The sequence below is a fragment of the Balaenoptera acutorostrata genome, chromosome 9 (genome assembly GCF_949987535.1).
Source record: "Balaenoptera acutorostrata chromosome 9, mBalAcu1.1, whole genome shotgun sequence".
NCBI lineage: Eukaryota > Metazoa > Chordata > Mammalia > Artiodactyla > Balaenopteridae > Balaenoptera > Balaenoptera acutorostrata.
In genome coordinates this window covers 73,365,288-73,378,834 of record NC_080072.1, presented here as the reverse complement: position 1 = coordinate 73,378,834, position 13,547 = coordinate 73,365,288, and the positions used below count along the sequence as shown (strand labels likewise).

General features: G+C 39.0%; 1 protein-coding gene across 2 annotated transcripts; it reads left to right on the top strand.

Moving 5' to 3' along the window:
• Positions 1–993: 993 nt before the first annotated feature.
• CWC15 (CWC15 spliceosome associated protein homolog) lies at positions 994–11,849 on the top strand. 2 transcript variants are annotated; one of them, XM_007184976.3, is made up of 7 exons: positions 994–1,121; positions 2,299–2,437; positions 3,020–3,132; positions 3,711–3,799; positions 4,964–5,077; positions 8,488–8,606; positions 11,379–11,849. In XM_007184976.3, exons 2-7 carry the CDS (start codon positions 2,307–2,309, stop codon positions 11,506–11,508), a joined length of 696 nt encoding a protein of 231 aa, XP_007185038.1. In that variant the 5' UTR covers positions 994–1,121; positions 2,299–2,306; the 3' UTR covers positions 11,509–11,849. The 2 variants fall into 2 exon arrangements, with proteins under 2 accessions (XP_007185038.1, XP_028022978.1); XM_028167177.2 differs by having other exon boundaries at positions 1,009–1,121; positions 2,284–2,437.
• The last annotated feature ends 1,698 nt before the right edge of the window (positions 11,850–13,547 follow it).

The window sequence follows — 13,547 nt, the reverse complement described above, 5'->3', positions numbered from 1 at the left end:
TTTTCTATTGTTTTGTTTCATGTAAAGTTCAAAGAAAGAGTTCTAGGGGAAAAAAGCTTTTCTATCTTCAATTTTATGATCTCTTTACATTTGAAACCAAGTTGGGGGAGTTGAATTTTCATTTGTTCAACAAATATTTATTGAGCATCTACTGTGGCCAAGGACTATGTGGTCAGATACCAAGATGAACTAAGCAAACAAGATCCCTGCTCCCAGAGTGGTTGTTTACGGGGAAAGTGTAAGGACGATTGGTGACTTTTTATTTTCCTGTTCGCTGCCTTATTAAAACTTCACCTAACGCCTGAGTAGCCATCTTACATTAATAACTGCATCTAGTGCTCCTGGCAGTTGGGCCCACCGTTCTAAAAGTTCAATGTCGGTTAATACATAAGGAAGCTCTAATAGTGACACCTCCCCTCCCACTAGAACTCAGGCTTTTTAAAAAATAAAAATTTTAACAAACAATACGAATACAACCTTTGCTTTGAAGACTAATATTTTTGCAGGAATGGTACCTTTATAAAGATCGTGGTTGCCCCCCGTACATATTTGTTCTTTCTTCATATCCAATTAAATGAAAATACTAGTCTTTCCGTAGCCCAGCTCTCTAGGGTTGTTGGGTCTAGCTCAGGAGAAAGGAAGCAGGAGCCGTTGGATTTAAACAGTTTGGTGTAATCCTTTTCTACGCTCTCTCGCTAGCCGGGGACGTGGTGTCTGCTACCCGGGGCTTTCCATCCACGCAGTACCGGAATGAAGGAGTCTGGGAGGGGGTCGGAAGAGGAAAAAACGGAAGAGACATTAAGTAATTGGTTCTTGAAAGTATAAAATGATGCTTAGGGTCTACTCTTAAGCACTGATTTCAAATGCCCGCCCCCTGGGCCGTTTCAGCCCCGCCCCTTGCTGTCGTCACGCCGACTTCCACCTTGGCCTCCGCTGATTGGTCCCCGCCTCCGCCTCTGAAGGGCGGCTACTAAAGAGCTTGGGGTTTGCTTCCGGGTCTTGGGTTTTAGCCCTGGGCGCAGAGGTTTCTGGGAGCCATGAGGTATGATGGCGTCTGTATGATCTCCTGAGGCGACTGCATCGGAGCTCGGCCAAAGTGAGCGGCAGCAGGAAAGCAGACTGTGAGTGGGGCGGGAAAGGGCGGTTGGGGACGGAGGCGGAGAAGCGAGCGCGGGCAGAGGAGGCTCTGGAGCGGCGGGCGGGTGGTGGAGCTCAGCGCTTGTCAGGAGAGTCCCCAGTCCCGGGCTGGCAGCGGAGAGCGCAGCGTGAAGATGACTCTGCAGACAGCGTTAAGCAGGGTCCGGGCGCCCCTACTCCTCGCCGAGTGGGGCAGGGGTGAAGAGTCAGCGGGTTCCCTGTGACAGCCCGAAGGTGAACCCCCCAGAGGCGCTGGTAATGATAACCCGGGGCAATGTGGAGGGCGGCGGCGCCCCCAGAGGCCGGCAACCCTGTTTCTCCCTCTCTGGGTACATCCCTCTCCCTTTTTTTGAAAATCGAGAGAAGTGTACCATTTCCCCCAGTTTCCCCCGACACTTGCTTTTCCGACGCTTACGGATGTTTTAGTAGACACATCTGCTATGCAGTATTCTTTAGTTGCTCAAAACCAAAAGTAGCATAACCTTTGGGGGTGGGTTCCTGTGTTTTGAGCATTTCTTAACCTGTAATTTGCAAAAGATCTGATTTGTATTACGTGGGCTGCTGTAGAAGAAAATTGGATCAACGAAAGGTTGTTGGAGAACTTTGCCTGTGAAACTGTCATCAAAGTCTAGCTTTTTTTCCAGGACACTCAGTAGCTTTGTCAGTGATTTTTTTATATATCTTTTTTGTTTTTGTAGTTACTATCCTGTTTTCTGCTGTGTGAGATTTAGATAAAATGGGAACCTTAAGGAGTCTGGTGGAGTAAGGTTAAGCTGAGATTTTTTAAAACTAGGACATGGCAGTACTGTATTTTACGAGTGTGTTGACATGTCAAGTCTCATCATTTCTTAATAATCCTATTAGGAATATCCCCATTCCACAGATGACAGAAACTTAAGCTTGGTGGTTTGCTGGAGGTCACAGAGCCAGAAGGAGAACAGGAACACAAACTCATATCTTCATGACAGACTAAATATCTGCCATGTTCCTTGTACACCCTGAGCCTCATTATTTGTTTTGTTCATAACTTTTGAGATTATTTCAAATAAGTTTTGGGGAATAAGTTAAGGAAATTGTTTTACAAGGAGGGATATTGATTAATACTTTATAAAAAGAGAGTTCGTCATATTGGAAATAACTTGACAGTGTTTTTCTTCAAAGCATAAAAGATGACAACAGCAGCTAGGCCAACTTTTGAACCTGCAAGAGGGGGGAGAGGAAAAGGAGAAGGTGATTTGAGCCAACTCTCAAAGCAATATTCAAGCAGAGACCTACCCTCTCATACAAAGATAAAATATAGGTAATGAAGCCTTTTATGTTTTTCTTGTTTCACAAAGCAAGACCAACTCTTGAATGACATGGTCATGAGATAGTACCATGTGTGGGTTATTATCACTTATCTATTTTCATAGGAGTAGAATGCAATAGTGTTTCTGACACTAAAATTATGCTCTATGATTGTAAAATGCTACTAGATATTCCTTAAGCATAAATTCCAATTAACAAGGAATTTCCATATGTAAATGGAACAATAACTAATACATTACTTCAGAGGCACCAGGCTCCGTCAGTACTAATCAATATGATATTAAAAGTGTTACTCTAACGAGCTCTGAATTAACCTACTAACAAAAAGACATTTTGATCAGCCTACAGCCTTATTATAAGAAAGTCTGTGATTTAGTTTGAGTTTCTTGAAATATTGGCTACATCACAGAATGCCTATTAGTAACCTTCAGATTAGGGTGATCTTGTCCATTTCCTGCAATGGGACTTTATGCTTCAGGGACTCAGGACGAAGTTGCTTTTCGTGAATTGTCTTCCATTACTACAGCCATGTGTTTTTTAGAAGTATTTCTGCCCTGTTTTGTTTCTACTTTAGACAGACCACTCAGGATGCCCCTGAAGAAGTTCGGAACCGTGACTTCAGGAGAGAGTTGGAAGAGAGAGAGAGAGCTGCTGCAAGAGAAAAAAACAGAGACCGGCCAACCCGAGGTGCCAGCACTACCCCAGATGTTTCTCTCATAACATTATGTTGACAGTAGTTTTTCTTTCATGTGGTAATTGGAATGGATTACTATTTTTGTTTGTTTGCTTTTAAATATGGGTGTGAACTATAACAGTTTCTTGAAAGATTTGATTGGATTAGAGATGATAATGAAGTTGATTTCAGTTCCATCTATTTATGTTTCTGTGTTAGAAAGAACTAGGTGATCTGGGGATATTTAGCAACCGTTGTTTGAGTTCAGATCAAGGAGTTTTTTAACTGTTTACACAGCCAGACTTTTTGAGGCCCCATGGTTTCTGTCTATGAAATTCTTCCATTTTTATTTCTAGCATATGTAAACTATTTCCTAAATTTCCTGAGAGAGGCTACAGTTCCCATATTAAAATCAATACTTTTATTAATTCATTCAATAAATATCTGCCAAGGGCTTATTTGCCAGGCACTGAGGTTATAATCCCTACTGTCATGCTTAAGACCTAAGCTCTTCTTGCCCACAGGTCCCTAAAATGTTATAAGAAATGCAGGATTTGATTCAGTAAGCTAAATAATGTTTGTTTTCCCCCAGAACATACAACCTCCTCTTCAGTGTCAAAGAAGCCTCGGTTGGACCAGATTCCCGCTGCCAACCTCGATGCAGACGACCCTCTAACAGATGTATGTTTTACTTCGTCCTCTCATCTCCATGTAGTAATTTACTTACCATTTTTCTGAAATACCTTTTTATCTATTCTTTTGGCTTTAAGAAGCGACTTGTATTTGTTTTTACTTACTATTATTCAATTATAGCTCTGACTTCAATGCTAAACTCTATAGTTTATTTCAAAAGAAAAAGCATTATCTTGTGGTTAATCAGATTTCAAGTTTGATCTCTGGAGAGCCAAAGAAGGAAGAGATCTATTCAAAGATATGCTTCCCTAAAAAATAATTCCCTGTATTAAACCATGGGAATTGGACTAGTTATTCCCCTTCAGAGGGCACTCTTCAGACTGGGCTCTTTATTGATAGCATCCCCTGCAGTGAATGTAGGGGCCTTTCCATACTTGCTACCAGTGATGCCCCTTCCAGATGTTCACTGCACTTAACGGCTCCCTCTGTGCTTAGGGAGGAATGTGATCTAAGTGGAAGGTTGTTAAGGATTGGCACTTTAATTAACATTAAAATTTAGTGGGACTGCACAGTCTGTAATTAATTTGCAGTTTTCTACATACAGAGGAAAAATCTGAGTGGCTTTTCAAGGGTAGCATCTAATTAAGCATATATATTAGTAATTCTAGAGTTGACAGACTAAATTAAAAATTAACTCAGTAATTCAATATAAGGAACTCAATTTTAAGTGAGATATAATGATTATTCATTTGAAACTATTTTTTTCTGAGAATTCAGCACCCTTTTCTGTACCTTTGACTATCTTTAATTCCTAGTTGTTTTGAGCTATATAAAATTATTTTGACTCCCAGGGTCAAAGTATGTGGTGTGTATCAGTATAAAGTGTTCCTTTTCTGGTTTTAGAAATATTTTCATATGTAAATTCCCATTTGACTATGTAAATTTGAAAGGTCCTTCGTTATACTCTTTGCTGTTATAATGTCTAAAATACATCAGAGGTTGACATTTTAGTAAGTAATTGTAAGCTTTTTTTGGGGGGTTTTATTTTATTTTTTGGTTGTTGCTAATTTTAATCGTTATTTAGGTACATTTATCTTTCCCTCTAGGAAAATTAATTCTGCTCCAAAGATTTGATAAGTGCCACTTCTATGGAAAAAATGAATAATCTTTATTTTGTCTCCCATCTCCTGGGCCATCACCATTCTTTTTTAGGAGGAAGATGAAGATGAAGATTTTGAAGAGGAGAGTGATGATGATGATACTGCAGCTCTTCTTGCAGAGCTGGAAAAAATTAAAAAAGAAAGAGCTGAAGAGCAGGCCAGGAAGGTAAAACCAGCATGTTAAATATTTGCATCTTCTCACGTAAACTAAAGTAGAAGTGTTTTTTAAGTCAAGTAATACCACCTTATATTAGAAATCATCCTTACCATGTCTCGATATTATAGGACCTGTAGGTCTATAAATCTGGTGATTCCTATGACATCCTGAGTCTCCTGGTTATGTTAGAAATTCTTTCCAAATAGTTCAGACATACTCATCAAAATGCTCTTCATTCAGTTATTTGTTCAATAGACATATAGTCAGTGTCTGTTAAGTGTCAGAAGAAACAAAGATGATTAAGATGTAGTCATAGCCTACAAAGAACCCACAGGTATAATGAGGCCATCTTTATCTCTCTCCTTGTCTTCTGACCCAGCCTTCTTTCCAGGCACTTGCTGAGGCCATCTGTCAATAAATTTTATATAACCTAGCTTCTCTGAGTCCCCACAGTCTCTACATTTACACAATGGAAGGAAAGAATGTCTAACTCAAAGACAGACGAATTAAATAGGATCCATAGTACGTACCTTTAAACTTTGAGTGAATTACCCACAGTAGTAACAGTAAGAGACAAAACTTGGGAGGCAAGAGCAAGTCAGAGCACTAGAGATTTGCTGACCAGTGCTAAAGGAGTTTGAACTCTCTTCCAAAGGACGTGTGGAACTAGTCCGTTTCAGCTGGAGATGGTAAGGTTGGGTATGCATTTTAGAAAGATTACTCTGGCTGAGGTGTGGAGGGTAGAGGAAAGAACTGAGTAGGGGGCTGTTCCAATAATCCTCACATGCAGTTATGAGAATCTTGCATGACAGGAGTTGGATTTGAGAGAAGTAAACAGATGCTGATAGAGCTATCAAGGAGATAAAATTGACCAGAGAAAGTGACTGATTAGCTGTGGCAGTTTCTGGGTCGACGTTGGTGCTATACACTAATCAGGGAATGCAGAGGATGGGCATGTTTCAGTGGAGAGAAAAATGATGAATTCTGTTTGGCACATACTGAACTTGATATATTGTGAGATACTCAAGTAGATATATCAGCCTCCACTTTCTTTTTTTTTTCTCCCCTGGCCACACTGCACAGCATGCGGTATCTTAGTTCCCCAACCAGGGATCGAACCCATGTCCCCTGTAGTGGCAGTGCAGGTTCGTAACCACTGGACCGCCAGGGAAGTCCCTGCCTCCACTTTCAGCCAGAAAAGAGCAGCTTTTGTAATGGGCTTCTGTGTAAGATTTCATTTGAACCAAGAATTGCTCTATTTAAAAAAAGGAAAGAGACTTGGGGAAAAGACTGGTGTAGGTCAATGCTTAGAACCTAGCGGGGTAGAGTTCATATGGATCAGAAGGGGCAGGGAAGAATTCAGAAAAGAGGAAGATTTGGGGATAGGCTTTGAAGACTGCTAGAGTTCAGATTTGAAGAAGAAAAATGTTTAACAATACAGTTCTTGTCAGAATTTGGCATAGGATAGCATGACTCCTGTGGAATTGTAAGACCAGTCCCACACTGGCACACCACAAGAGGGCGGTGGTTCTGTTCCAGATTCTTTTGGCCTCCCTAACAGCTGTGGATACGCAAAGAGACATTTAAATGCATTTGATTGACCTTTAAGGAGCATAAACATTTTAGACAGAAGATCTTGGCAATTTTGCAAGGTTCATCTGATTTCTTTGTACAAAATGTGTTGGTGTTTTTTTGGAGTTGAATGACAGTTTTATTCCATTTGTCCCCCATTTCCCTGTCTGGCTTTCTAGTGGCTGGTTTTTGAGGTGTTCCAAAATGTTTTCAAACCAGTCAGCCTGTGTCAAGGGCTGGGAAACTTTCTGTAAAGAGCCAGATAGTTAATATTTTAGCCTTGCAGGCCATACAGCCTCCGTCACAACTATTCAACTCAGCTAATTGTAATACAGGCAGCCATAGGCACTGCATAAATAAATGGATGTGACTGTGTTCCAGTAAAATTTTATTTACAAAACAAGATGGTTCAGATTTGACCAAACCACAGGCTGTCCATCCTTTATACCTATAGTCATGAAACAGTGTACCTGGTACTTGAGTATGAAAAGAGTTGGCACCTTTTTTCCCCAGTGCTATGTATGGCAATCAACCAGTAACTCTAAAGGAGATAATATTCCAAACATAAAATGATCAGGACCTTATTACATCACATATGTTCTTATGTTATAAATTTGGATACATTGTATGCTTGAGCTCCTGTTTGTCTAGCATCTCAGAGATACGTCTTTTTACTTTTAGCATCAATATAATTTGTTAAAAATAAGTATGTAATTTTTAGAAAGCTATCTGTTCTTTATCTATGGTGGATGCTCCTGACTTTTGCTTGCTTAAAGTCTGAAAATGACCTAAGGGAATTTTCCTGTTAATTTCCCTGAAAATTGCACCTTTTCACCTCCCAATTATTTGGCCTCATAAAAATGAAATCAGTTGTTCACACTTGATTATTAAAATGACGTATCTTTAATCTGTATAGAAAATCAGGTAATTTTTCCAAGTGGTCTAACACAGGTTCATTATAAATAGACTTCCAGAAAGTCCTTTTTCCCTTGGTATATTAAGTCATCAATTTTGTCATCCCCAAAACACAGCAAAGTGGGATCTATGTTTGGTTTAAGATAGCATGGAATCAGGTAGATCTAGAAGTTATGGCTAAGGATTTTAGACATTTTATATTTCTAATTCTAAGAAGGAGACTGAGGGTGATTTGAGTTTAAAGAGGTTAATGCTAAAATAAAAGTGAAGAAAGACAAGCACGTAACTGATAACAGAGATAAAAATAGAAAGTCATTAACAATAAATCATAAGAATAAAATGGGTAAACCTCAGGTAAATTAGTAGAAATGCATGTTTACTGAATACAATTTTTTACATGATGGTTTATCTTATTTTAGGACGTAATTCTTGGTTAATAATAACTTGTCACCAGTCCTAGAGATGCAAGTTTACATTGTTAGTAATTCAAAATAAATTTATTTTTAATCAGTTATATATAACCCTTCCTTAAAAATTGAGATAATTGCTTTGCTAAATGTGTCTTTTTGATGTTTAATATGTTCTTAAATTATTAGAATGTTTATAGATGTACTCTTTTAAACAGTTATGTAATTTTGTATGTACTTTAAGAAAGAAAATAGATTTAAATATGCAACTCAAGAATGTCAAAGTCAGAAAGACTAATGAATGTATGATGGCAAGCATGAAATATTTATAATGAAAATGCCCAATTATTTTATTTTGATAAGTGAGACTTTTCTGGTATGTCTTAAAAACAAAGAAAAAGCAATACTACCTTGATGCTGATCCCATCTCCCTCTTAATATCCTAACAGTCTTTTAAAATATGAGTTACAAGATTGACGCCAGAAGTAATATAAGTAAATAAGAATCTTCCCCTCTTGTTGGCAGGAACAAGAACAAAAGGCTGAAGAAGAAAGGATTCGTATGGAAAACATTCTGAGTGGAAACCCTCTCCTTAATCTCACTGGCCCATCCCAGCCTCAGGCCAACTTCAAAGTTAAAAGAAGGTACTGTACAATAATGGGTTGGAGAGATACATACATGTATGTATATATATACACACACACACACAGATTATGAGTTTTATAGCAAACTATATTATGTAAAGCTTCTAATACCCACTTTCCACTGATATTTTTCTCCATCACATTTTGGAATAATGGAAGGAGAATGAAAGAAAATAAACTTATTTTCAGTATATATTTACAGTAACCAGCTGTGTACCAGAGATTGTTCTAAGTACTAGAGACAGAGCAGTGCACTGAGCCCTTGACCCTACAAAGCTTACATTGTAGTTATATGTGTCAAGGGCCCCCAAAACCATCCTTCACATTCAGAGACTAGAAGGTCTCAGGGGGCTCAGCATGTAGCTGTTCTCATGACTAACTTAGTTAAGATACACAGCCAGATCATAAAGGGAAAAGGCACTGAAGGAAGTGTGTGTGCTTCCTTATGCTCTGTCCCTCCTATGAGGGGTCACACACAGCACATTCTTTTCCCGAGTAATGAAAATGCAGCAACATTTGTGCAGTGTTGCTGCCCAGGAAAACCCATTAGAGACTCCCAGGGTTTTTATTGGCTGCTCATATAGGCAACCTCTGCCTAGTACATACCAAAATTGAGACTTCCGGAAGGAAAGCTGGTGTTCATAAACCACATTATTTGTACAGACAGTCTAGACACAGTGACAGTGAGAAGATTCCTGCAATCCAAGTTTCCAAATGCCAGCCAGGGACCAACCTTGCAAGCAGCCTTCCTAAGGACAGCAGTCTTTGTGTGTGTGTGTGATCGAGAAACCCTGCTGTAGGCTTAACATTTAAACCATATCTATTATTTCTCACCACGTCCACTGCTGCCATCTGCATCCGGAGTGATGCAGTCCCCCGAACTGGTCTGCTTGCATGCTCACCACCCTCTCCATCTCTACCCCCAGGTTTTTTCTTTAACATAGCAGCATTATGATCCTTTTAAAATAAAAGATCTCAATCTCCTGTTCTAAACCATCCAGGAGCTTCCTGACTCATTCATAGTAAAAAACAGGAACAAGTCTTTACAATGGCAATTGCATAGGCAAGGGAGGATTTGCAAGAAAGGTGACATTTTATTAGAGACTAGACTGCAAGGTATTTGACCCGAGCTATTGAAAGGATAGAGATGGGGAAGAATGTGAACTGAGGTGGGAAGGGGGAGGGACAGATTTAAGACATGGTAACTTTGGGATGATATATATGTCTGTGTGGAAATGTTGAGTAGGTAGCTTGATACACAGTTCTGGAGTCAGCCCAGGCTAGAGATCTTGAATTTGGGAGCTGTCAACTTAGAGAAGTTTCCTGAAGCCATGAAGACTAGATGAGGTTACTTAGTGAATGAGTATAGCCAGAGAGGAGGTCAGAGGACTGAGCTTGGGGTAATATTTCGAGGTCGGGTAGATGATTAGCTGTCCATACCTGGAATAGTACCTGGTACGTACTAGGTGCTCAGTAAATATTGATTATTTGAATTATGAATGAAAAAAACTAGGCTGAGAAGGAGCAGCCAGTGGGGAAGAAATGAACCAAAAGAAGCTGGTAGGTGTCTTGGAGCCACACGGACAGTTTCAAGAGGAGGGGAGCGATTATCTAGGTCAGATATTGCTGACAGGCCAAGTGAAGTGGGTACTGCAAAGTGGCGGTTGGAGTTAGGGCCCTGGGAGAGCAGTGCTGGTGTTGAGAGGGAGGGGTCAAAGCCTGTGGGGAGTGAGCTGAGGAGAGAGTGGGTAGAGAAAAAACTCCATTGATTTATATTTGTATTAAGCTATACAGTTCTGCCTTGTTTGGATGCAGATAAAATCGTTTGGAGACTGAAACATGCTGTCTTAATGTGCAGATCACATTTGACCTAGCTCTGCTCAGCTTTTCACATTTCTCTGTACTGCACCAGTGATGACTTAAAACACTTTTCAAAGATGCCCACGTTCTTTGCTTATTTTCGACGTGCAGTTTCTTCTGGCGTGCATACGTCCACAGGCAAACACACACATTATATAGGCTTTCATTTTATATATGTTTGTGAGAGTTTATGTATTACATATATGGGTTTGTGTTTTATATGCTAGATGATATTTTGAAATCATAATCTTTATTTTCTATTAAACATGTATTTTGTAGCCCATCTGTGGGTGTTTTTTTTTTTAAGCCTACACATTATGAAATCCAACCGGGAGAAACGAACTAGAGATTCCTGCCCTAAGCTCTTCAGCTGCTCTTTCTTTGTGGTTAATGTAGATGTGAGCCAATATATGAGCCTTAATTGTTTTACCCCAATAGTTTCTTCTTTTGTCCTAAATTGTAAATACTACAGTGAATGATTACTAAATGTTAACTGATAAAAGAGTATGTATAAAATCCTTAAAACCACATTATCTAACTATAGTAAATCGTCCAGCTATCATCTAGAGCTGTCCTTACTAATCAGGGTAGAACCAGGTACTGCCTCTTTGTTTTAGACCTGAAAACATTAAATATTTATGTAATATCTGCTTTTTAACTCAAAGTTTCTTATACTGGAGAAATAATAAGAATGTTGTGTATGTTCTAAGTAAGGATTACCCTTCCTATTATAAAAAAGCAAGCTAACAGCCTATTAAGAATTACTTTATTCTTTTGGGTGTAATTGCTACGTTGAATGATGTACAGGTTGAGCATCTTTTTGTGTGATGAATAAGCTTTACAGTTCACACGGTGTTCTTGTCTGTTGATACAAGCATTGTAAGATTGTTCTATTTTATTTTTTTCTTTCAGGTGGGATGATGATGTGGTTTTCAAGAACTGTGCAAAAGGTGTAGATGATCAGAAGAAAGACAAAAGATTTGTAAATGATACGCTGCGATCTGAATTTCACAAAAAGTTCATGGAGAAATATATTAAATAGTACAGTTTTATGTGCTTAATTAAAGGCTATAAAATGTAAACAATATGACTTTATTTTGGTTTTTTTGTTTTTCTCTTTCTCCCCCCGCATCTAAATTGTGTATAGGCTTCCCTAATTTTAAGTTCCAAAATATCTTTTCCTTTATTGATTCCTAACTTGATAAGGACTGGGAATTGGTTTAACCAATTGCCATCTCAATATTTCCAGTCATATGTTTTTCTTTTGAATATGGGAAAAGGAATCTGCTTGTAATAAATATTTTTAATAATCTGTGTCAAATCTGTGTTCCCACCTTTTTTGTTGAAATATGTGCAGCTTATAAAACATTGCATATTTTCTTTCGTGTGTTGTGTTTCTTTGTGTTAACTTTTTCTCCTCATATCTCTAACATTGACTTAAAGTCAGTTAATTCATATCTCCTCTGTATCTTTTAAAAGTGTGATGAAAAATTAAAGAGATTCCATTTTGGACCACCATGTTGGTATAGAAGAGTGTCATCAAGCAGGAAGCGCCCTGAGTCTGTGTCTGAGGGAGCATGGGGTACCTCTCACTTCTGCAGGCGCCCCTTTCTTTTCTCTCAGCCCAAAACAAGAGCTCCTTAAGCATGCCTAGGAAGCATGTGATGTTCACCTGTGTTTTAGTTACTCAACTGCCATGTTTCTCTTGAATGAGATAGGTAGAGTTTGCACACTGACACTCATTAGATACAAAACCTTGGAGAGTTTAACATCAATACATGAAATAAAACCTTTGGAAATAGAATTGTTTGTTATCTTGGAGGATATGGATATGGGAAGTGGGAGGGTCTCTACACAGCTGGAAAATGAAGTTTCCCTAAACCTGGGCTGGGATTTTAAGGATGTCACATTGATAGAAAATGTGAGACCAGAAATTGAGCCTTCTACAGATAGAGACCCATTCATAGGATTCCTCAGCTGTGAATGATGTTGAGTTTGGTAAGGTTAAAGATAAAACTTTTAAAGCAAAAATAATGTGTTAGTTATCACTGGCTATTTATTTAAACCCCTTTCTCTAGGATCCCCAGTGGAAGCTTGGACACAGGTTGTATGTAACCTGAGTCAGGAGTAGAGCTGGAATCGAAGCCCAGGTCTTGACCACGGTCATACCCTGCTTGCTTTTTTTTTTTTTTTTCCAACTGAGCAATTTACACGTAAATTTGAATACCTTGACTAGTATTTTTTTAAAGCCTTTAATAGTACTGAAGCATTTTTATCTCCAACTTTACAATTTATAAAGTGCCTTTACATTCGTTTTTAATTTTCTTCATAGCAACACACATGGGAAGGAAATACTGGGTTATTCAACGCTAAGGAAATAAAATTCAGGCCGAGTGATTGGATCAACGTTAACACTTGATGGGAAACGTATGAGTGCCTTAAAACTACATGAATGTGCTTATAGAAGTGAGAAGCATTGTTTAGATTTCCAAAGCTAGTTCTTGGGATTATGGGTAAAGTCTTGAGGAAAAGAAGTAGCAGCATATGAACGTTTTAGCATCTGAAAGGCTTATAATTCATAGCCGGGGGTACAATTTAGGTGCACCCTTACCCCGAGATCCACTTCAGATAACCTATTTGAGCCTGACAGGTTCAGGAAGGATCAAAGTAAAGCTAATTTCAATGATTTCTTTATCCGTTTTCCTACTATTTTCCAATGTGAAACATTATGTAACTGGTCATATATCAAGGACACATAAATGCTACAGTTTCAGCTCTCAGATCTATAAAGCCAGTAACAACCTTCCTAGTGAAAATGCCTAACATCCTCCTTGCAAAACATCTTGCCTAGGTGTGACTGAGGAAACTGTCCAATCCCTTCAAGAGCCCATGCTGAGTGCCAAGAGCCAGGGCTTTGAAGCCAGATGCACCTGGATGTGAAGCCCAGCTCAGTCACCTCGGGTTTCACTAAAGCTAACTAGCTAACATTGCACCAAATGTGCTTGCACTGCATCCATTTAATCAACACCGCTCCCTGTAAGGCAGGCATTATTATTTTCCCTGTTTTATAAACAAGGAAAC